This window comes from Tenebrio molitor, chromosome 7 (assembly GCF_963966145.1).
Source record: "Tenebrio molitor chromosome 7, icTenMoli1.1, whole genome shotgun sequence".
NCBI classification, from domain to species: Eukaryota; Metazoa; Arthropoda; class Insecta; order Coleoptera; family Tenebrionidae; genus Tenebrio; species Tenebrio molitor.
The window spans coordinates 11,181,803-11,203,987 of record NC_091052.1 but is presented as its reverse complement, the minus strand read 5'-3'; the positions used below and the strand labels follow the sequence as shown (position 1 = coordinate 11,203,987).

The window sequence follows — 22,185 nt, the reverse complement described above, 5'->3', positions numbered from 1 at the left end:
TTTATAGTTTCAGCTCCGTTAAACATATTTGATCTGAGAATGCCTCCTGTTGAGAGAGTCCTCTAACTTTTTCATTTAATTCCAGAACGGCGGTGCCAAAGATGGATTGGACATGAATCTGGCGCCAGCCTGGAAGAAAGGATACACTGGCAAAGGAGTCGTCGTGTCAATCCTGGACGACGGCATCCAAACCAATCATCCCGATCTCGCCCAAAATTACGTGAGTAGTACGATCGCGATTTGTGCATTCACGGCGGCGATATTCATTTACACATCTCTGTCTGTCGGCGGTGTTTTATTTATTTTTCGGTCTCGGATCGAAAATTGCATTTTCCACTTATGTGACAGCTATCTGGACGTCGGCAGACTCGCGAAAAAAAAAATCACGAAGAAACGTGCAATTTTGGGAAAGATTGTATTCCTTTCAAATCTGACGTTCACCCTCATCACGTAACAGTTTTTATATCTGTCCTTTGTGAATGCCAGAGCCCGTCTCGTGTCTTATGTTTGCTAAGCTTCAATACACTGCGTCTGGCCGAGTCTGACGCCGGTTAGACATCAGAAATGAGAAGAAAATAACGTTTTTTTGAGATGTTTAAATGGCAAACAAGGAAAAATAGAAATATTAAATCGGTCGACTTGCGTACCGCTTCCGAAACAAATTAACGGAGCGCGTTTTGTTTGTAAATATTTACGAGATATAACGTTCAATTATTTTTAAAATGTTCTTCATGAAGAATTCATCGCGGTATTGATTCGTACACAATACACAATATCTGTAATGGGTACTTGTACAAAATTCAATCGGATATTTCCCTGGTCGGACCAGCTCTGGGGACCAACAGAGTAATCTGAAATCCTATTTATTGTGCAAACATTAACGTTCAAAACAAGTCCGGACTTTATGGAATTTGTATGTTAAATAAAAAGACCATCCCAGATGCCGTTAATGAAAGTATACAGATGAACGGCCCCGGGGTCTCATTTATAAACTTAATAAAACGTATTATTCGGAGAAAATCTTTGGACGAGGAACGATGTATCTATCCCATTTTTCCATTAGGAGGTAAATTAAGACCGTGGAAAAAATTGTAAATAAAAACATTGTACGTCGGATACAAAATGAGAAAAGGCGTATGAAAACAAGCAAGACGGGTCTCTTGCAGGAAAAAGTCCCCGGATGGTGATTTGCGTCGAAAGGAATCAAGTAAAACATCCTGCCGACTAGATTATTCCACCTCCGATGCACCACCCAGAAACTATTACTTAAAACATGCAAATGAGGTTTACGGCGCTATCGATTGACTGGAATGTTTTTCATACAAGTCCTTTAGAGCGTACCCGAACGTGTGTGCAATGTTTTCGGTGATTGACGCTCATGAAGGCCGTAATTTATTGTTTAACCACGAAAATTACAAATCAAATATTTGACCGATGTGGGCGAAGTAATTTAGTAAAATTAACCGAACATCGATCGGTGAAGGGGGGGACGCTTATTGCCGAAAACTTCTCCAACATTTCACCATAATCATTCGATTGGCCTGATTGAATTTGTTGACCATGCTCTCGCAGGTGCGTCGAATTTTTGGCACGTCCTGAACGGGACCGCACGAAACAAGTAGTTTTTTTGACGGCATCTAATTAAAGGAGCTGTTGGTGTGTGCGTTCGCGTAAATTGAAAGGTTTAATTCGGCTGACTTTTTTAGCGTTTCCATTTGGCTGGCACCGTTCCACACACTCGATCCTTTACGTTGCGCCTTTTATTTTTTTAGGACCCACTAGCCAGCACCGACATTAACGGGAACGACGACGATCCCATGCCGCAAGATAATGGAGATAATAAGCACGGTACCCGGTGTGCGGGCGAAGTGGCTGCTGTTGCTTACAACCAATTTTGCGGAATAGGCGTCGCCTACAACTCGAGCATAGGAGGTGAGCGAAACTCTTTATTAAATATCAGCTTTGCCATGTTTTCATTAAATTAATTGCTGACGGATTTACTTCATCTTACTTCCAAGTAATAAGCGAAGTATTCCGTATTGTTCATCACTCGAGCGCCGTTATTAATAATGCAGGGGAGCAACTCGAACAACTCGGATGATTTTCAAAAAGTCCGGTGGCTTGTAAATTTTAATTATTTTGCAATAAGTCGCAACTTTCCTTCCCACCGTCGAGTTTCTTCTTCCCAACTTGGTAATTAGCGGTGGCTTTTCGGATCGGTCCGTTTCGGATCAAACTACAACTCCCGGTTTGACGAAGAGTGTTGCTCGCACCTGCAAGACTTCGTTAATTAGTCACGACACTACAATCTCCTCGCCGTCCCGCTTACCCCACTCTTTTGTATCGACTTTTGGAACCCACTCCGAAGATACGGCGTTATTATAAATGTTTCCAACAACGTAGTTAACTGTGATTTACATAAGTGTATGCGGGTGGATTTGCCGCCTCTCGATTTCTGCGGGCTGGAATGTAAATTTGACATTTGACATCTAACACTCGTCCTTCTGCAGTTTTCGTTGTTTATCATTTTTCAAAATGTAAAGATTACGCCCGTCCTAGATTATCAAGCAAAAGAATCTTTTTAGAGACATCAGTTGTTATACTAAGAAGTGAACGTTTTATTTACACCTAAACTACACTCTCTCGCTCTAACAATAACAAAAATATTTAATTCTTCGGAAAAGAGTAGGTACTATTCCGGACACGGAATCTTGGCCAACATTTTTTAGACATTTCTAAAAAAAATTATGTAAACCAATCTTTAATGTCATTAATAAATGACAGTTATTAAAAATCACTTTGAAGTTTTTCTTATGACATCAAAAAAGCAGGGAAATGGCATTATCGAGTCAAAAGTTGGGTTATATTCAGTAAAGGCCAGTTCACACATATTTGTCAGTTAAATGTCAGTTGTGGCCAAGATTTCGTGTCCGGAATAGTACATTATTTTACTTAACATTTCATTACCGAAATAGGACATTCAACAATGATGAGCGGGGATTATTCAGTATCGGCCTCCAAGAATGAACACCTTACGAAATATCCCATTGTTCAAATACGACAAACCTTGAATATTGCAGTTAGTTTCAAAATAACAAGTGTTCAATTGAAAACTTCATCAAGTTGGCTTTGACTTTATTTTTTAAAAAGACAACAACGTAGTAAATTAAATTGGTTAGACAAAGATAGCGTCAAAGATCAAACCCAGGATACTGGACCTTACACTTTTTAATGATGAAGCTAGGTTTCATCAACCTGGCTGTATGAATTCGCAGAAATTCAGAATCTGAGTTGCTGTATTATCGATCAAACAGTGTTGGAGAAGATTTTTTAAAAGAAGCAAAGAAGAGGTAATCAAGTGTTTGAAGCACAACGGAGAAACATTTCCATCGTTTTCTTTGAAAACAATTTATTTATTTTTATACTACACCTACACTTTTCGTTATTTTCTAACAGGATTTTAATTAATTTGTTATTTTTATGTTATACCCATCTAGAAGACCCCTGTATTTAGGCAACCAAGCGATCACATCGATTTCCTTAAATAACGTAAGCACACGATTATCGTGCGTGGCAAATTTCAGCATTCACAGACACAACGATGATGTTAGATACATTTATAATCCTGCATTTGTGTCGGGACAAAGGTACGTTTCAATTTCGACCGGCCAGTTCACTAATTTAACTGCAACGCAGATGAAAATATTCCTTTTGTCCCGGAATTAATGATCGTCACTTGTGCAGCAATAAAACTCCGAAACAATTTTCGCTGCACTACCTGCCACAAATAAGAGCATTCCCGATGGTGCACGGCCACATTTAACTTTAAAACCTGGCATATTTCTCTTATATCACTATACATTTATTCAACGTCATGAGGTAGGTGCAGCGTGAGCGGCTCCGAACGTGGGGAAGCAAAAAGGTGCACGATAATTCAATCTTTGAAGTGCTGGAAATGATTTGCATCAACCGTGAAATATTACCGAGTGCATTTCGCGCTTCCCACAAGAATCGACTTTATTTTTTACGACGTTCCACGGCGAAACGGTAAAAATGAAAATGAAAACGACGCCGTACAATATTTTGTTGGCGCAATTTATTTTTGTTTTTATTCGACTAGTTAAAATTTATTTTTTGTACTCATAGCCTTGAAAGCAACGCTTCCAACATCCCACGCTCGCTCCGAAACGAGTGCTTTCCGGTCGACTCGAATGTAAAAATTGCAAAAAACACTGGCCCTTTGAGGCATTCAAAAAAAATCTGTCTTGACAATAATAAAATTTAGTTCATAAAATACAATTTCCCTGGGTTTTCCTCCATTAAAAAATTACGGGAAGATTTATAATCGTTGAAAATTGTTCCTACAAAATTCACAAATTATTGCAAAAATTGAAATATCAAGTGAAGCAATTGTTTCCAATAACCAAAGATCACTGCCTACTTAAATTTAATTTAATTTTCGTACATAAAATATTGTACGAACCACTTGCATGGACATCTTCCGTTCATTCGCGCATTAATTAAAGGCACTCGCTCCTTCGTCGCTCGTGCTTTAAAAAATGCGCTCATGCGGGAACATCGTCTTCCCGCACTTGGTTCGTAAATAACTATTTCACGGGGTTCGGAACGGGACACCGTTCACACTTTTTAAATTGAACCGTTTGCACAGCACAAAAATATTCAGCACGTGCGAGCTTGTGGGGGTTGTAGTTTTTCGTTCCGTCCGTCGATAGTTCACACACAAACGTTGTAATTTTTACGAGCTAAGTAAAAGCTTCGCGAACTTTTATTACCCCCGCCCGATAATAAAACAAACGATAACAATAATAAATTTTTCCGAATGCAGTTGCTATCTAGAAAATGTAAAACTAGATAAAGGATAAGGCCGGGAAATACACACAATAATGTCACCGTTTTATATTACCGGCCTCGAGGGCCCAATTATGCTCTAAGAGCATTGCGAGTCTTGCATACAACGGAGGATATTTACTTTTTATTACGTAAAACAATCCGACAAACTCGGAGAGTCCTATCTGCGAAATCAATAACGAGGAGGAAAACGTAACGTTATATTTTTATGAAAGTTTGATTTTCACAGATTTCTGTTTCATTTTGCGCGTCGCCCCGCCTTTTGTTCAATTCGTGTGAGGGTTGCGCAAAATGATATTTAAATTTCACATAGAAACACAAAACAACACCGCCGTTCCTGAAATAATGGTGCGGCACACCGCCCCGTCGTAACACCACCGTATCATATCCTGTTTTTAATCTGTCAGATCAACGGTTAGGCGAACTTACCTAAATTTATATTCATTTTCTTTGTCCCTTAACCCATTAACGTTTCCATTAAATTATATTTCCTTAATGATTTTAATTTATTCATCGTGCTCGGGGAAACTTCCAACAACTCCATTTACATTTTAGACCACTCCTTCGGAATTACAAAAATTTTAATGCTCATCTCTTCCGAGCCGCGCTTGATTAAGTCGACCGATGAACCGATAGAACTCCTGAATAGATTAAAACGCATAAAGGACCCGAATCCCCGCAAAAATTCCCACAATAGGAAGTTTAACGAGACATTCAAAGACGTCGTCATCAAAGGCTCACAAAAATCTCCCGGTTATTACTTCCTTGGGTAGGCCGTCCGGCGGGAAATTCATAATCACCAATCATCATTCAAATTTTGTGTCGGCTCCGCCCGCAAGGCGGAGTTACGTCACGAAAATGTGGCGCGCGATTGGCGCATTTAAATTACCCGCGAACGTCACAGAAATAGACTAGTTTTAATTTTGTTGGGTCACTGAAAGAGAAATTGTCGAGAAAAATCTTGAACTGTATCGTATTTCAAGGTGTGAGGATGCTGGACGGCGTCGTAAACGATGCGGTCGAGGCGAGAGCGTTAGGATTAAATCCGGAGCATATTGACATCTACAGCGCTTCTTGGGGTCCCGAAGACGACGGGAAAACAGTGGACGGACCCGGACCGTTGGCCCGACGTGCTTTCATTTACGGAGTAACGAGCGGGAGGAAAGGAAAAGGTTCAATTTTTGTATGGGCGTCAGGCAACGGAGGAAGGCACACGGATTCCTGCAACTGTGATGGTTACACCAACAGCATTTTCACGCTCAGCATATCGAGCGCCACGCAGGGAGGGTACGTTTTTTATCCGATCAAGCTCCACTTGGAAAGAGCAAATCAAAATAATTCGATTTAATTTGTTTTGTTTGCAATTTTTTGCCGTCACTTCAACGCACGACTAAATGAAAAACAACATTGGGGGGGTTTTTGCAGCTACAAACCCTGGTACCTGGAGGAATGCTCGTCGACTCTGGCGACGACGTACAGTTCCGGCACCCCGGGACACGACAAGAGCGTCGCGACGGTCGACATGGACGCCCGACTCAGACCCGACCACATCTGCACCGTCGAACACACCGGCACTTCGGCGTCGGCACCCCTGGCCGCGGGGATCTGCGCCCTGGCCCTGGAGGCCAATCCTAGCTTAACCTGGAGGGACATGCAGTACTTGGTGGTGCTGACGTCGAGATCGCCGCCCCTCGAGAAGGAGAGCGGCTGGGTAACGAACGGCGTGGGCAGAAAAGTGTCGCACAAGTTCGGCTACGGTCTGATGGACGCCGGCGCGTTGGTCACGCTGGCCGAGAAGTGGACGACGGTGCCACCTCAGCACATCTGCAAGTCGCAGGAACTGGTCGAAGATAGGCAGATCGATGCAGCGTACGGTACCACACTCAATTTCCACATGGACGTGGACGCTTGCAGCAATTCGCTGAACGAGGTGCACTTCCTGGAGCACGTCCAGTGCAAGATCTCGTTGAGATTCTTCCCGAGGGGGAACCTCAGGATTGTGCTGGTCTCGCCGATGGGCACCACTTCGACTTTGCTGTTCGAGAGACCCAGAGACGTGGTCAGTTCGAATTTCGACGACTGGCCGTTCTTGAGCGTGCACTTTTGGGGGGAGAGAGCCGAGGGGCGCTGGACCCTGCAGATAATAAACGCGGGAAACAGGCACGTCAACCAACCTGGTGTTTTGAAAAAGTGGCAACTGATATTCTACGGAACTTCCGTGAATCCCATAAGAGTGAGACCTGCTGGCAGGCCTCAGTCTAGTCCGTGGAAGTCTCCGCTCAACACTTTCACTTTTCCCACGGTAGCGGAATCGGTGACTCCCGTCACCGACAACAATTTCTTCAACGGCGAACCCTTCAAAGGGTTCCACAACTTCCAAAACGTCTACTCGTTCTCGGGTTCCGAACCCGAACAGTCTGTTAGTTCGCTCGACGGGAAAAAGACGAAGATTCGCGACAACGACAACAACATCGACGACGACGAAGAGACCAAAGAGAACTGTGATGAACAATGCGACGATCAAGGGTGCTTCGGCAAAGGCCCCGCCAAGTGTATAGCCTGCAAGAACAAGAGGATGGACAGGTGACAAGTCGATTTGTCGCATTTTAATATTTGTCCGTCTCGTTTGTCGCTTTCAGGACTTGCGTCAGTACGTGTCCACCTAGGAGCTACGCCGATTCCCAAGGCGTTTGTCAACCCTGTCATGAGGCGTGCGAAACGTGCACCGGTCCAGACCAAAAAAGTTGCCTTACGTGTTCCCCAGGTCATGTGAGAGTTATCGATCTGGATATTTGTCTGCAACAGTGTCCCGAAGGTTATTTCGAAGGTAAGGGACTGCTTGCTCCAGGTGACTCCGAATCCACGGCACGCTAGATAACGGCGTGCGATCCGTGACCGAAAATTGTACGAGGGAAATGTTCTACTCTAAGAATCTGATTTTTTTCCAGTAGCTTTTTCTTGAAGAAAAGAACTAAACCCTACCCGGAAAATCCTAAAATTGACGTATTTATACTCGTAGCGTGTACAAAAAACTTCAAACGCGTTTCTTTCGAAACTATGTTTTTGAAAATGGCCACCATAATATCTGAAGATCTACGTAACCTATCCTAACCTAATTACTTTTTTATTGTCTCAAAACAAAAAGTTTTATACTGTAAAAAAAATACAAAACACCAAAATGTATAAAATATCGTCTTCCAGACTAGAATGCTGCCTCAACGGCGAGCGGTTCTTCTATTTTTAGCAACAAACTCTTCGGCAAATTGCAAATATCTTATCCTTATCATTGAGTTCGTCGTTCTGTCGTCAATTTCTAACCGGGAAAGACGTTTGTTTGTTGCAGACTATTCTGTGAAGACTTGCACGCCTTGTCAGCCGAACTGCGGGGGCTGCCAGGACCGCCCCGACCACTGCACGAGTTGCGACCACCACCTCCTGCTCTATCAGAACAAATGCCTCGCCTCCTGCCCCACGAACACGTACGAAACGGAGGACTACACGTGAGCCTGTCGATCCGGTATTTTTTCAGGTGGAAACGTTTGGCGTTTTCAGGTGCGCCCCCTGCCACGAGACGTGCGAAACGTGCAAGGGTTCGAACAGTTCCCAATGCATCTCTTGCGGTGAGGAGCGCTTCTGGCACGAAGGTCGTTGCGTAAAGGAATGTCCGGCTCATCACTATGCGGATCCGCACCAGCACGAGTGTATAGAGTGCCCCCCGGGATGTTCGGAATGTAACAAGACCACTTGCATATCGTGTCTGGAGGACTGGCAGGTCAACTCGAAGGGTCGGTGCGTGCCGCACGGGAGCGACCGCTGCGACATCGGTAAGAACGGCTCCCCGGTGTGGGGCGGCGGCACACATGCATTATTTTTTTATCGGCAGATCAATATTTCGACGGCGGCTTGTGCAAGCCTTGCCACTCGACTTGCGAGTCCTGCGACGGCCCCACCGAACACGCTTGTCTCTCCTGCGCCAGCCCCCTGATCCTCCAAGGGACGCGGTGCGTCGCCGTCTGTGATAAAAGCTTCTTCCATGACAAAGGATCGCGTCTGTGCGAACCCTGCTTGCACACCTGCAGCAAATGCGTCTCCAAGACCAACTGCAGCGAGTGCATAGCCGGTCTGCAAGTGAGGTTATCGACGACGGTCTCGATCACGTACTTGACCGACTCCTTTTTCAGCTGCAAAGTGGAGAATGTGGTTCCACGTGCGCCGCAGGGTACTACAGCGATAAAGGAGTGTGCTCGAGATGTTACATGAGTTGTAAAACGTGCAGCGGGCCGGGACACAATCAATGCGTAAATTGTCCGGAGGGTTGGCAACTTTTGTCGGGAGAGTGTCGGCCCGATTGCCCCGAGGGTTATTACAAGACGGAATATGGATGTCAAAAGTGCCATTATTCTTGCCGGAACTGTATAGGTTCGCTAAATAAAAAGCGCTCGGGAATGCGATGAATTGCGTTTCGTTTCAGGTTGTAAAATGCAAGAGGACAAAAGGCGGATAGACGTGCAAGCTCTGCTACTGTCTGCCCAGCCAGTGTCGACTTTACAATTGATCAGCCCTTTCAATTTCATAACGGGTTTGGCAATAATCGCCGTTTTATGTGTAGTCATACTTTTTGTAACAGTTTTTATAGTTCTACAGGTGAGTCATTGGTTTGTTTTTGTCGTTGATTGGTCCTAGTCGGGCCGGTGTTTTTTCAGAAAAACAGTATTCAGGCAGCGCAGAGAGGCTACAGCAGGGTATCAATCAAAAAACCTAAAGTAACATGCAACTACAACGTAGTGGCTGTGAGTGATGGGGATTCCAGCGACTCCGACAGTTCAGAGGGCCACAATCTAGTAACACCTAAACCTGATCGGACTGCTTGTTAAATGATCAAAAACGAGTGTGTAAATATGATTATAATACTGTCTTCATTGCCTGTGTTGTGTTTTATACTAAATGATGACTTTGTTGGGCTTGTCCGAGCTTGACAAATAATTTATTGCAGGTTGTATTTGTATATATTGTGAATCCCTTCATGAAACGAAATGATTACCACTTGTACCAAAATCCTATGTGTTATTTTATAAGATGTTTTTACTATTATCAATGAAGACAGCTCAATGTAAAAAAAGATTAAATTTTAAGATGCGAAACTTAAGTGCTCTTGATATTTCATGTCGTAAATATAGTTATTTTTAAATGTACACTTTGTATATAATCAATAGATAATTGTTTCAATGTTATTTATGAAAATTTACCATCAAATCCAACGATACCAAATCCGTACTATTTTTTTTTTTTCATGTTTTTCTTTATGTTATGTTCTGGCTCGGCAGGTTTTTTGGTTTAATAAAGATGTATATTTTTTAATTATTTTTCATTTACGCTTTCGCACGAATAAGTTTTTTTTTTGTACAATCCTTTCACCGATCCCACATAATAAAAGATTTTAAAAAATTACGAAGGCGACGAGGTTGACGGAAAATAATTCGCAGCGAATATTCAACTTGGCCGGTTCGATATCGAATTAATTTAGCAATTGCCGTATCAACTATGGTGCAGATACATACAAATAGATTAGACCGGGAGCAAAGAAGCCGTGAGGAAGGAAGGACACATTACAATGAATCTAATCGCTGAAAAAACGGAAACAATAGTCGTTGCAATTTGATAACACTAACCAATCCAAGCGGTCTTTGTAAATCCCTAGCCCAAACCGCTATCTCCATACTACATAAAACAAATTGTTAAATAATTGGAAGCATAAACTCGACAAAACCCCTCTGTCGAGGACCGCATCGTCAAGAGCGCTCTACTTAACTCGCGTATCGTATTTTTTTAGTTTCAAAGTTTTGCGAAATGTCTTTTCGGATCGACGACATTTTAAAAGCGGACACGAATGTCCGAAGAAAATGTGAATTCGAAAAGAAAAACTCGGAGCACTCGATGCTACCGGCAAACAACAGTATTTTACAAAAGACGTTGCTAAGTAAGAATTTTCAGTACTACAGATCTATAAGTGAACCACACTCAGGTCCCGATTCTTGTATTAATTGGTGCAGCAGTGACAGATTGTACCCCAGTCCAGATTACTACGACGTCTACAAAGCAAAAGGTGAGCAAATCTAATCGATACAACAAAATTATTACGTAAGATACGTTTAAAACGTTAAGTGCATCTTCAATTAAAAAATATATGTATTTTAAAAATTATGTTGTAAAACGTCATACAAAAAACAACTTTCACTCTTTTTCAATACTTCAGTTCGATTTTTAAGAAAGGTGTTTCCCTTTCACTTAAAATTTTTGTACAGCTCGATTTATTCGTTTTTAAATTCGCGGTCGATTGTTAACTATCAAGAAAGAGAAGATAACAAGAAAATGAAAAATACATCATTTGAAAATATTTCCGATGGGCACGTGTGATATTCGTTCCAAATATTCCACATTTTAGTGTTGTACTATCTTAAACTTAACTTAAACAAAATCCTACCGTTATCGCCTTTCTTAAAACCATAAAAATTTAAACTTCCGTCAAACATGCGGCGGGTTAATTGGGTTTTTAGCTACGTCGTTGCAACCAAAGGAAGACCTCAATCCGCATCGGCGGTCACCAATAGGATAAAAATTTAGATTTCTTTTCAAGGCTGACACGATTCCTTAAAATGTAGGAAACAGCGATAACTCGATAATTTACTTAATCTGACACTTTATTCGAACGTATCAAATTACTTGACAGATTGAATTATCCACGAGTGATTGATCAAAAGCCGAAAGAGGACGCCGCTGGCGGATTTTCAAAGACAAATAAATTAGATCCCAATTTTATACCGAACTCTCGACTTTTTTCTTGTGCAATGAGACAAACTCGAGTGCCCATCAGACATTCCCTGCCAAATTAACTCTTGATTAATGAACAACATATTAGGTTCTAATCTGCTACGTACAATCCGAGTGGTTATTATCGGTTTCATCCATCAAATGTGTTCAAACAACCCATACACTAAATCCTGATATGTCAATTTGTTATTAACATTAATGATGAATAGTTTCATTAATTGATTTTTATAAATATGTGTACAAGAATATTTCCGATAAGTGAACGCGCAGCTGCCGTCGCATTTTATGCAAAAGCAAATCTCACGTCATAAAAATCACTAATCTCAAATAAAAAAAATAACAAGATAAGACAGCGGTTTTTATTAATTACTGCTGATAACAATCTCTTCGCACACCCATCGCGAACTACCATACGATCAAAAAAATTCCATCAAAGTTACTCACGAAACACAAAATTCATCGTCTTAGCCGAATTTTTATGTAAATACCTGTTAGAGAACTGTCACCTGTCCATCGCAAAGTAGAATTTAACCATAAATTGTTATGGTATGGTCAGTAAAAACTATCTTGTAATAGTACATTATGCAACCAGATTTATAAACGGCACTTTAGGCACGAGTGGAGCGAGTGTTTAATAAACGAGTAGCATACTATACTTTTTCTACGACCAAATAAACAAAACAAATAGTAATTTGTTTATTAAACGTTAAGTGAAACACAAAATTCGAAACTGATAAACGTCAATTGACAAGTGACAACTAACTTGAGCTAACTTTAGCCCGTGACTAAAAAGCCCATTGCTAACTTCACCTCGTGACTAAAGCGCACAAAGTCACAGCTTGTCAAGATGTATTTAAAAGATAACTTAGCGTCATGGAAACATATGCGAGAAATGGCATTTTAAACATGGGGGTAGAAAAATAGTTATTTATGCAACAAGTGAGTAAAGTATGTAATACTTTTTTTTACGAGAAGGAAAATTTGCCATTCCGCCGAGTAAAAAAAGATACTTTAGTAACAAGTTGCATACAAAAATTTTTGGCGCCTGTAAGTTTAGATAACAATTTTTTCGACACTCAAATTTTGAAAATTTTCTCCTGTGTGAACCCGTGGACCTTTAAAACGCTCGTTTTACTCGCGTTTTAAATTGGCCCACTCATGCCAAAAAAAATCCCAATTTACGAACTCGTTAAAAAACTAATTATGAATGAAAAATTTTATAATTGCGTTAAGAAATGACACGCTACGGTACTTTTTTTAACGCAAAATGCGTGCAAAAATGAACCGCTATGGCACTTTTTTTAACGCTTCTTAATATTAAAGCACGTTTCTGTTTAATACTTGACAAAATACAAAATGGCAGTAATGGTATTTAATGTCAAAATTTCAACTTGTCTTTTTCATGGATAACTTGGATGGCATTTTAATTTGATCATGTGGTGCAACAAAACATTTTCAAATTCCCCTAAATATTCTTCTGTTTACAGCCATGTCCTATCCGAACTTGTACACGAGAGGACACTTCTGGCCCAACTGTTCCTCCTTCGCTCTCAACTTTTTCCCGCAATTCTGTCATTTTTCGAAAAGAAAAGGCGGACAAGTGAGATTCACGGCGAACCAAACTGACGCGTTAGAAAAACGATTTTCCTCGCACAAATATCTCAGTCCCGAAGACAGAAAATTGTTGGCCGACTCCCTCAAACTGACCGACCGTCAGGTAAGCGTTAGTGTGACGAGTCTGTCGTAGGTGGCGCCTCAATCGCACTGAGTCGAGCGTGACAGATCTGTGATGGCAATTGTTTCAGGTGAAAACGTGGTTCCAAAATCGCAGAGCAAAATGGAGACGCTGCAATTCGGTTTCTTCGAGTGATGCGGTGACATCGACGAAATTCGACGACAAACACAACTTGGTTTGTAAAAAACCTAATGAAGTGTTAATGAAATCTCAAAGTAACTAATAAAGTTTGCAAGCGTTACGTGTTTTGTGTTTATGGACGAGTTAAGCTCTTCAACTGGGAATTAAACAACAATGAGTTTCTCAAATGAAATTGTTTTAATTTACTCTTACGAATCCGAAACTTTCAAAAAAATATACTAAACATTTACTCTAATCAAATTCAGTCTAACCTATGATATACAAAACATAACTTGTAGAATAAGCTGTAGGTAGGTATATGTTACAAAAAGAAATTAAACATTGAACACTGTTATTACATATCCTAAAGATAAAAAACTATCACAATATTATTTTACAAACATTGTAATCATTCATTAATTATTATGTATGCAATAAATTAAAAAAAGAACAATATTTCTTGACTTTATTATAGACAACTATAATAAATTCAGTTATGAAAGAAATGAAAACTATGTTAATAAAACGTTTTTGTCGCGCAACCTTTTGGTTATAGCTAAACATCATTCCCAAATATCGATGTAAATGAAACAAATTCAGGAAGACTGTTCCTGCCCGTTAGCTTCCTGAGATTTCATGACGTCTGGTAGGTCTGGCGGAGCCGAGTACGGAGTCAGCTCCAGATGTTCAAAAGTATCAACAGTTTCTCTGCAATTAGGACATTTTAAGTGATCGCAGTTGGCCCAATCGGGCGCAACTAGCTCGTCCACGTGTGTAGCATACAACAAGAAGCAACAAACGACGAAAAAAATATCGCCAAAATAATAACGTTTTTACGCACTAAAAACGTGTGGTCTTTCGTCGGCCAAAAACTAGGTGTTCAATTGGCACCGTCAAATCAAACCGGGATTGGCAAAACGCGCGTCAACATTTTTATTTTTGTGTTTATTTTGATGTTATTGGAGGTTAGAGTGGTCTTGAAAAGACAAATAAAAGCAACAGCGTCAAAATTGAGTTGATAAGAGAATGATTGGGAAAAATCCTTCAAAATCCCAACAACATATTAAATAATTTGCGAACAAATAAAAAATTCTAACCTTACTGCCAGGCCCACTGTGGCTGGGCTCTGTGCCTTGGCCGTAACTGAAGTCAATCCATAATCCTGGAGCATCTGTTCGTCTTTCATAATAGTGTTGTCTTTATTGAATAACTGCTGGTCCTGAGGCGGTATTTTCAAGATCCCTGATGCGACAACTGCATAAAACAACACACACAAACTGGGTAAAAACTCTTACCTTCAATGATTTTTTTCAGTTCAAGGACGGTGGTCGTGTCTTTTGCATCGGTAAAAATCGTCAACTTCTTCCTCCGGATCATCAAAAAGACGTCCTGAAATGTTCGCACCGTCGAAATTATACAATATCATCGTCGTTTTTAGGTTAAGTCATTCAAAATGGCATAGACAGACGGGCTTGCGAAATACACCTAGAAAAACCTACAACTTTCGGGGACTTACCATGTTGTGAGTATTACGTCGGCGTTATTTTTGCAAAAATAATAATTTATCTGGAATTTTCATTAATATTGTTAACCTAAATAATCACAATCGGTACAACCACTGTTATCGAAATGCCTCTTGAAAATGGACAAGTTGTACGCACAGGTGGTGGTAGATGGCGCGTCCAGGGCAACCGCCAGATGGCGCGCTCATTCGCGCGAAATTTAAAAATGACGCCAATTGACGGGGTTACGCACATGGTTCTCGCAAAAATCACAAGAACAGATGAAATACTATGGAAAACGTGTCATACAAAGTGCATACTACCAAGTGTGATAAAATAGTACGTGCTATATTTGATAATGAACAAATTGTACGCACAGGTGGTCGTAGATGGCGCATCGAGGGCAACCGCCAGGTGGCGCAACCCACAAAGCGCCAAATTCAAAAATGACAACAATGCGCAAAATAGTACAGAATAATTTTTTTAATAATTGTACATGAAGTTAGATCTAGTACTAGTACTTTTGATGGATATATTATTTGGTGAACCAGTGATACCGTTTTCCGTTTTTACGTAAAATCTACTTTATTTCCTACTTCCGCGGTGGACAGAATAGAAAAGAAGAAATTAGAATGTCAAATCTAACATGTCCAACTGGTAAAATTTAAATTGTCAATGATTAGGAATCGAATTATTTAACTAGTTCATACCAGATCCACAACTTAGATCCTCAAATTTAATGTAATAACGTTACATCAGATTTATAAATCGGACCAGACACAAGTTATGTGTGTCAGCAAATTTGATCCGATTCTGTTCAGTGAATCTGATACCCGAAGGCGTTTTATCGAGGGAAGAAAATTACTTAAAACTACTTCACCAGATAATTACATTAGATCCTGGAGCTTGCACTTAACGAAAAACATATATATGTTGCGGGTATCTCCTCTAATTCCAGTAGCTGTTCAACGTTCGAAAAGAAATGTAAGATCCACTAAGTGTTGTCTGTTCAGCTTAATGTTTTTGTGCAAATTTAAACCCAAAGTCTCAATAAAATTTAACACCAAAATTGCTCTTCCCTCGCACTTTATTATAATTTTTTACGACGCTTCTGCTTGCTTTTACGACTTGCCCTAAAGTCTAATTAGATGGTTTATGGCAAAATCCGAGCGCTCATTATTCAAGACTTGGACACTTAAGCTGAAATTTAATCGTCGAGATGATTTTTTGCCGTAAAACTACCAAATTAAATTCGACCAGATTCAAACAATCTCGAGATTATTCCGTTGGATAGAAAATCCTAGAATTTGTGCGAGGAAAAATTGGTGAAGCGATAAACCAGTCCGTGTTGTGGTGCTGTAGTAAAGTTCCACGTGTATAACAATTAATTACAGTAAATCCTGTTTTGAAAGTCATTGCTAACGAGATTTTTTGTAAGTTCGGCATCAGTCTCGTGGGGAATCACTCCGCTACATCCTGTTCTCGGGTACACTTCCGAGTAATGTTATTGAACCTTTTTAATAAAATCCTGCTATAAATAGAAATCATTTTGCATATTTCGATTGGTCTTCGATCGCTCATCAACATTTACAGGAAAAAAAATACAAAATGTTTGATTTAGAAGATGTTAATTTGAAAATGGTGTGGCATTGCGAATTCCAAAAATTCGCTTGGTTGGTAGGAAGTGACACCCACAGATGAGCATAAAAGTGGAATATTTGAATGAACAATTAAGAGCAATAGAATCACGGAACTGTCTTAAACGAGATCCGGGTCTCTCGTCCTTGCGGAAGCCCGTCTAATACGGTAAATACTATAAAATCCACCTGATTCATAAAATTGTTTATGATCGTTTGCTTCCATTACTGACCGAGCGAAACAAGGATAAAATTAAAGAATTTTTACAAAACATTCAAAACCCATGATTGGCTAAAACATCACTCTTTGTTCACCACTTCTTTAAAACTGGATGAAATTCGTAACATTTTTAGTCGCCAAGTTCCCAGCCTCAGCTTAACATCGTTGTGAAATTGTTTATTCGCGTTCAATCGCAAAACGACTGTCGACCAGTACCTGTCAACACTGTCATCGCTTATTAGATGATTTTATCAAATTTGATTTGTTCCCTGCCGACTAGAAAAGAAACGACGAGATGGCCTGCAGGACGAGAAACCTTCTGGGGGCCGCCCTGTTCGTCCTCCTCACCTCAGCTTTCCTCCTGACTGAGGCCAATCCGATCGGTGAGTCTCAAAACGCCTCCCGCTTTCATTTTAATCTTCCCGACTTGCAGGAGTCTGCATACGCAACTGCGCCCAGTGCAAGAAGATGTTTGGTCCTTACTTCGAAGGACAATTGTGCGCCGACGCTTGCGTCAAATTCAAAGGCAAAATCATTCCGGATTGCGAAGATATCGCTTCGATTGCGCCCTTTCTGAACAAGTTCGAATGAAGGATGGAGAAATGTGGACGCTTCGTTAAATGCCAAACATGTTTTCAACCAGTCGCTGATGTTTAATTTATTGTTAATTTAATTATTACGCCTGTGATGTTGTTTTATATTTATTTAACGAGTATTTATATTTAAAATAAATTACATAAATTAACCGAGATTTTTCTAAGAAATGAGCCTAACAAAAAAATTATTAACCAGTTCTCGAAAACGTAACCGTCATCAATCGCGCAAATCTCATTTCACAAATTGTTGGACTAGAAACCTGTTTCATTTGTCTCAACCTACTTTATGTAGTTCTTATTACATTTCAGTTACAAAACACTCGCACATAACTAAAAGCTTGAGGAATTTAATAATAATTGCATCAGAAACGTTTCTAGCCGAATAATAATATTCAAACTTCTTCGATCAAAATATGGAAATTCCCATTAGACAATTACGTAATACACCAATTCCAGTTAAAAATAAGAAAACAAAATAGACGAATGCGTAAATAAATTGCTTTTGTATGACGAATATTTACACAAACTCTTCGTTGTGGTGCTAAAGCAGTACTGGCGAGCGACCAAATATCAGTGTCGTCCAGTACACAACACAGAAAGTGAAAAACAGTCCTGGGAAAACTATCCTGGAGACTCTGTCCACTTGGTGCCACAAAATTTTTTCTTTTCCTTTATCCTGAAAGAGAAATAAAAAAATTCGCGCTTCATCCTCGTATTACAGATTTTTTTTAACATTTATCTTGCATCCAGTTAATTTCTTACATTTTTCCAATGCAGTGGAATCACTGCATGACTGACTCGTTTTCGGGAAAGGCCCGACTTGCCCATGTGATTCCAAGGCGTCATTGCAGCTTCCTACAAAAGAATAGTCTTGGAGTCACCACCCCCACCTGTTATATTTTTTACCATAGCTTCTTCGCACTGTTTCTTCTTCATCGCTTGGTATTTCCCATCCAACACCTTCACTATCACAAACTCGCCCAAAGCTGCAAAGACCGACAACATGCAGCCAGCCATCCACAAGTCTAGGGCCTGCAAGTCACTAGAGTGTTTGTCCCAAAAGTACTGCACAATACCTTGATGTAAGCCACTGCTGGTATGTCTGAGCGCAAGCCGGTAAACATGGTTACGAGGGTCAGCAAACATGTCACCAGTAGAGTCACTCGTCCTGGTACTGCATCCAGACCTAGCCAAAAGCTGAACCAGGAGAGTACCACTACTAGGGATGATGGTGCAAAGGTTTGGATCAAGTGGTGGCCGATTTGGCGCTCGAATCGGAAGTTGACGACCAATCTGGAGAAATTGCCTAAAAGTGTGGTTATGAGAAGTTGTTTCAAGTGGTGTGATACCGGTGTAACCATTTTTCTCTCCGGTGTAGATGTTCTGTTCGTCCAACACTAGAGGTAGAATGTTGTACTGGAGCAACTTCAACTCTGGACTGACAGTCACACCGCTTTCAGACCACTTCAAACGCATCTTATTGTTGTTGTAGGAAACTACAACAAAATTGTTTTGTTTCCGTTTGGAACAAATTAAAATACTTGCAGCTTTCCACATTGATGGGACACATCTGCGTGTCCATCGGATAATGCTGGAACTCCATTTGGCAAGCAACAATGGCGTGCATACGCGCCGAGTACTTGATGGTCTTGTTCCTAAACAACGTCACAGAGGAAAATTTGTGTGTCAAAGTGGCAATCTCTGCAACAACACGCGTCAGAATTTGAATCCCCCGCCGAAAGTGTGACGTCACACTTGGGAACAAATGTCATATCGACTCACCCACGACTTTTGAATTCAAGAAGTACAGATCTGGTTGCCACAAGTTCTCGAAATACTGCGAAGGTAGAGTGATGGAATCGTCTCCGTATTCGAACATCTCTTCGGGGATTTTTATCCGCGCGTCGCTCCATTCTTGGCTCAAGAACATGTCCATCCTAGAAGAGACGATGAAGAAAGTTGAGGACAAGTTGTTGCGCTCACCTGAAATCCATGTCTTCCACGTTGATCGAGTTGATGTCGACAACTTTCATGCTAAACTCTACTTCTATTGGAACTCCACGCAAAGTAGGGGGTCGAACTTCTGAAAGTTTGTGGTCTAGATGCGCAAAAAAGTGTGAGTTTTTACCTTTGACGTAATAATCGGGGATGATGCTTTTCGATTTGTTGAATAAGGTTCTAGGTTTTGGGACCAAAGCATGACACGGCCATGCTGCAAAAAACCTAGAACAGCAAAAATACGAAAAGAACTTCAATTGAATGTTTGTTATTGTGTTGTTTAAGAGTCTGGAACAAACGATTGAAGATTATAAAAATCGGGTCGCCAGACAATTAAAAATCAAAGTTAAAATCACTTCCGGGGTCTGGATAACTACAAGATTGTCATTTTGTTTCTTTTTAACTTAAAGTGCATCGAGTAATTGTCCACTTTACTTACCAGAACCATAGCAATAAGTGTTTGACTCGTGGCAACATTTTCACGAGAAATTTGTCACACATCTCATTTTACAGCTCGATAGAGTTGTCAGTAAAGTTCCACAAATAAACCTTCGCACCAAATTAAATTAGCGAGAATTTTTCGGTTAACACTAGAGCTTAAATGAAGGTTTTTCTTTTAAATAATGTATTCTTTAGACGGATTCGTCATCGCCTCTCTCACGTGCTCTGCTCTAAACTACAAAAAAATTACAGTGTATACGGTAATTTGTCAATAATAGGGAAGGCGGCACGTGAATCAATTACATCAAAGGAGTAACTAAAATGCAATTAGCGAGTTGTTCGTAATTTATTGAATGATTCTTTCCGTTTCCGTCTGGTTTAGTCGCGGAATGCTTAACATATGACAAATATACAGTATCAACGGAGCGAATTAATTTGTTAAACTGTTTCTATCATAACTGTTACAATCGACATTGATTGTACTTCCGCATGGATAAGAAGGCTGAAATAAATAGTAGTAATTGGCGAATTTAATTAACATTCCTGTGATGTTTTAATCAACAAATCTGCTAAAATATGCAAATTCGAATTCCAGAGGTTTAATTAAAATAAATCGGACAAGTGAACAGCTCCGGATTAAAATGAAACGTAAATAGTCGTGTCAAAGTAGAGTAGCTTAAGCATTTATGGTGGATGCGCCGGACCAATATGTCCGATCGGTGGCATTATAATTAAGTTGTATCGTTGGCAGCACTGTTCGTACCGTCAAATAGTGCAACAAATGATTTGACGTGAAGTAATATTTAATGGATGATTTTGGTTGATGGAAAAAATAGTTTTGATGTGTTAACGCATTTATTTCCCAATTCCGTCGACTTAACAGGTAAATACAACATCGAGAGTTTGTAACTAGTAAAGACGCTTCAAGAAGTTGCCTAGAGTTCCTGCATTGTTGCAATCGGGCATCAGATTGCCGTTGCTCGTGATGCAAGCATCTCCGCAGGCTTTTCCTTGGAAGTACGGTCCAAACATCTGTTTACACTGCACGCAATTTCTGAAACATAAGAGCCAATATGAAAATCATTACCGAAGCGACGACCACTCTACATCGTCACTTCCATAAAGTAATTTACAGCAAACACGTCCCGAAAATAACTCGCGAACACAAATAAATCACAAACTGCAACTGTTCGTCTTCTTGGGTGTGGACTTTTCGTCGTTGATTTTGACTTGTTGCATGTTTCTGGTCAACGAGCGGAACTCCTTCGTGAGGTAGGTGTCGTCGTCGCGGGTCGAGTACTCTTTGCGTCCCAGTATAGCTCGAGGAAATGGTACTTTTGTTCCCAGAATCGGCCGAGGAGCGTCTCCTGTCATGCTGGACGCTCTAACCGTTTTCCGCGAGTACCGTGAACTTTGCGAAGTGGCCGAACATTGCACTTTGACAACTGGAGATTTTTGGGGCGTGACTTGCTCTAAAGGGACATAGACTTGGGCTCCGGGTCTCAGTTCGGAGGTCATATAATATGGCTTTCGACGAGTGTCGCAAACTTTCGAAATTTGGTTTGTTTTTGCGTTGCCGTGCGTCCAAAAACAGCGGCTCCTAAGCTTGCTCGTTACTGCCGGATTTTTGACAAATACTCACGTAATGCAGACTGGAATGGATGCGCCGCAAATGCAGTTCTCGATTATTCCTATCAGCAGCAGTGCTATAATCAGTCCGAATGATCCCTAGAAAATTATTCTAGCTCATTATCACTCTCTTTGTACCGTTGCTAAATAAAACTCTACTCTATCAATACAATTTTCTTACCATTTTACCCTGTCGCTTGTTTCTTGTAAATGGCTGCGATCAACCCCCAACTCTGACTTTATAGGAAAATCGAGAGGCTTCATTATTTATGAACACAATTTATCACCGTATGTCATTATCGCTGGGGGTGGAAAAAACAAGGTGTTTGTTAAGGGGTGGGCGTTACTTTGTTTGGAGTTCCTGAAGGGTTTCCTATTCTTCGCTCGATTTCCATCGAGCCATAAATATCCACCGATTTATTTACCTCCTGCAGCGATTTCTCAAATAAAATGTGTTGATGTTTCCACTGAACCAGTGACTTATTTCAACTTTTTACCCACAAAGATTTCTCCCAAGCTTGTAAAAATATTTTCACACCTGAAGGCATTACGCAGATGCGGTGCATCGGAAAATGCATTCATAGCGAAATAAAACGCAGTTTCGAAATGC

At 40.6% G+C, this 22,185-nt stretch overlaps 5 protein-coding genes and 1 long non-coding RNA gene across 9 annotated transcripts in view; 3 read left to right on the top strand and 3 right to left on the bottom strand.

Annotated features, from left to right (window-relative positions):
* The window catches only part of LOC138135615 (furin-like protease 2), a 97,899-nt gene extending 87,672 nt beyond the window's left edge, over positions 1-10,227 (top strand). For both annotated transcript variants that reach the window (XM_069054389.1, XM_069054390.1), the window contains exons 5-15: positions 86-220; positions 1,773-1,932; positions 5,853-6,156; positions 6,295-7,452; positions 7,509-7,696; positions 8,213-8,369; positions 8,422-8,693; positions 8,753-8,997; positions 9,051-9,288; positions 9,341-9,513; positions 9,573-10,227. In XM_069054389.1, the coding sequence (XP_068910490.1) occupies positions 86-220; positions 1,773-1,932; positions 5,853-6,156; positions 6,295-7,452; positions 7,509-7,696; positions 8,213-8,369; positions 8,422-8,693; positions 8,753-8,997; positions 9,051-9,288; positions 9,341-9,513; positions 9,573-9,743 (3,201 nt within the window). In that variant the 3' untranslated portion in view covers positions 9,744-10,227. The remainder of the gene's footprint in view (positions 1-85; positions 221-1,772; positions 1,933-5,852; positions 6,157-6,294; positions 7,453-7,508; positions 7,697-8,212; positions 8,370-8,421; positions 8,694-8,752; positions 8,998-9,050; positions 9,289-9,340; positions 9,514-9,572) is intronic.
* A 376-nt stretch (positions 10,228-10,603) lies between these two features.
* On the top strand, positions 10,604-13,673 carry HHEX (Hematopoietically expressed homeobox). Its single transcript, XM_069054400.1, has 3 exons — positions 10,604-10,972; positions 13,185-13,414; positions 13,503-13,673. The coding sequence occupies exons 1-3, from the start codon at positions 10,717-10,719 to the stop codon at positions 13,653-13,655; spliced, it is 639 nt and encodes a 212-aa protein (XP_068910501.1). The 5' UTR covers positions 10,604-10,716; the 3' UTR covers positions 13,656-13,673.
* Positions 13,674-13,731: 58 nt separating this feature from the next.
* On the bottom strand, positions 13,732-15,226 carry EloB (elongin B). The gene is made up of 4 exons (XM_069054401.1): positions 15,069-15,226; positions 14,848-14,941; positions 14,650-14,794; positions 13,732-14,260 (listed from the first exon to the last, which is right to left on the bottom strand). Exons 1-4 carry the CDS (start codon positions 15,069-15,071, stop codon positions 14,149-14,151), a joined length of 354 nt encoding a protein of 117 aa, XP_068910502.1. The 5' UTR covers positions 15,072-15,226; the 3' UTR covers positions 13,732-14,148.
* A 1,804-nt stretch (positions 15,227-17,030) lies between these two features.
* Eh (Eclosion hormone) lies at positions 17,031-17,656 on the top strand. Its single transcript, XM_069054402.1, has 2 exons — positions 17,031-17,294; positions 17,345-17,656. The coding sequence occupies exons 1-2, from the start codon at positions 17,207-17,209 to the stop codon at positions 17,500-17,502; spliced, it is 246 nt and encodes an 81-aa protein (XP_068910503.1). The 5' UTR covers positions 17,031-17,206; the 3' UTR covers positions 17,503-17,656.
* Positions 17,644-20,321, bottom strand: alka (alkaliphile). Of its 3 annotated transcripts, none has more exons than XM_069054398.1 (10): positions 19,945-20,321; positions 19,636-19,730; positions 19,491-19,587; positions 19,290-19,444; positions 19,053-19,208; positions 18,866-19,003; positions 18,584-18,813; positions 18,414-18,539; positions 18,270-18,362; positions 17,644-18,183 (listed from the first exon to the last, which is right to left on the bottom strand). In XM_069054398.1, exons 1-10 carry the CDS (start codon positions 20,004-20,006, stop codon positions 18,049-18,051), a joined length of 1,287 nt encoding a protein of 428 aa, XP_068910499.1. In that variant the 5' UTR covers positions 20,007-20,321; the 3' UTR covers positions 17,644-18,048. The 3 variants fall into 3 exon arrangements, with proteins under 3 accessions (XP_068910499.1, XP_068910498.1, XP_068910500.1); XM_069054397.1 differs by having other exon boundaries at positions 17,646-18,183; positions 19,491-19,590; positions 19,945-20,314; XM_069054399.1 differs by having other exon boundaries at positions 17,647-18,183; positions 19,491-19,590; positions 19,636-19,793; positions 19,945-20,278.
* Positions 20,322-20,782: 461 nt separating this feature from the next.
* On the bottom strand, positions 20,783-21,560 carry LOC138135623 (uncharacterized). The gene is made up of 2 exons (XR_011161031.1): positions 21,054-21,560; positions 20,783-21,000 (listed from the first exon to the last, which is right to left on the bottom strand). It is a non-coding gene; the product is annotated as an uncharacterized lncRNA (long non-coding RNA).
* Between the last annotated feature and the right edge of the window lie 625 nt (positions 21,561-22,185).

Bases quoted from the DNA above. Each gene is read 5' to 3' on its own strand.
- HHEX (XM_069054400.1), top strand. From the start codon at position 10,717: ATGTCTTTTCGGATCGACGACATTTTAAAAGCGGACACGAATGTCCGA. The intron at 10,973-13,184 runs GTGAGCAAATCT...TTCTGTTTACAG, and splicing joins CGACGTCTACAAAGCAAAAG to CCATGTCCTATCCGAACTTG. The intron at 13,415-13,502 runs GTAAGCGTTAGT...CAATTGTTTCAG, and splicing joins TCAAACTGACCGACCGTCAG to GTGAAAACGTGGTTCCAAAA.
- EloB (XM_069054401.1), bottom strand. The intron at 14,795-14,847 runs GTAAGAGTTTTT...TTGTCGCATCAG, and splicing joins ACTGAAAAAAATCATTGAAG to GGATCTTGAAAATACCGCCT. The intron at 14,261-14,649 runs GTTAGAATTTTT...TCCTAATTGCAG, and splicing joins ACAGTGGGCCTGGCAGTAAG to AGAAACTGTTGATACTTTTG.
- Eh (XM_069054402.1), top strand. From the start codon at position 17,207: ATGGCCTGCAGGACGAGAAACCTTCTGGGGGCCGCCCTGTTCGTCCTC. The intron at 17,295-17,344 runs GTGAGTCTCAAA...CCCGACTTGCAG, and splicing joins GACTGAGGCCAATCCGATCG to GAGTCTGCATACGCAACTGC.
- alka (XM_069054397.1), bottom strand. From the start codon at position 20,006: ATGTGTGACAAATTTCTCGTGAAAATGTTGCCACGAGTCAAACACTTA. The intron at 19,591-19,635 runs GTAAAAACTCAC...ACAAACTTTCAG, and splicing joins CCCCGATTATTACGTCAAAG to AAGTTCGACCCCCTACTTTG. The intron at 19,209-19,289 runs GTGAGTCGATAT...GTGTTGTTGCAG, and splicing joins CTTGAATTCAAAAGTCGTGG to AGATTGCCACTTTGACACAC.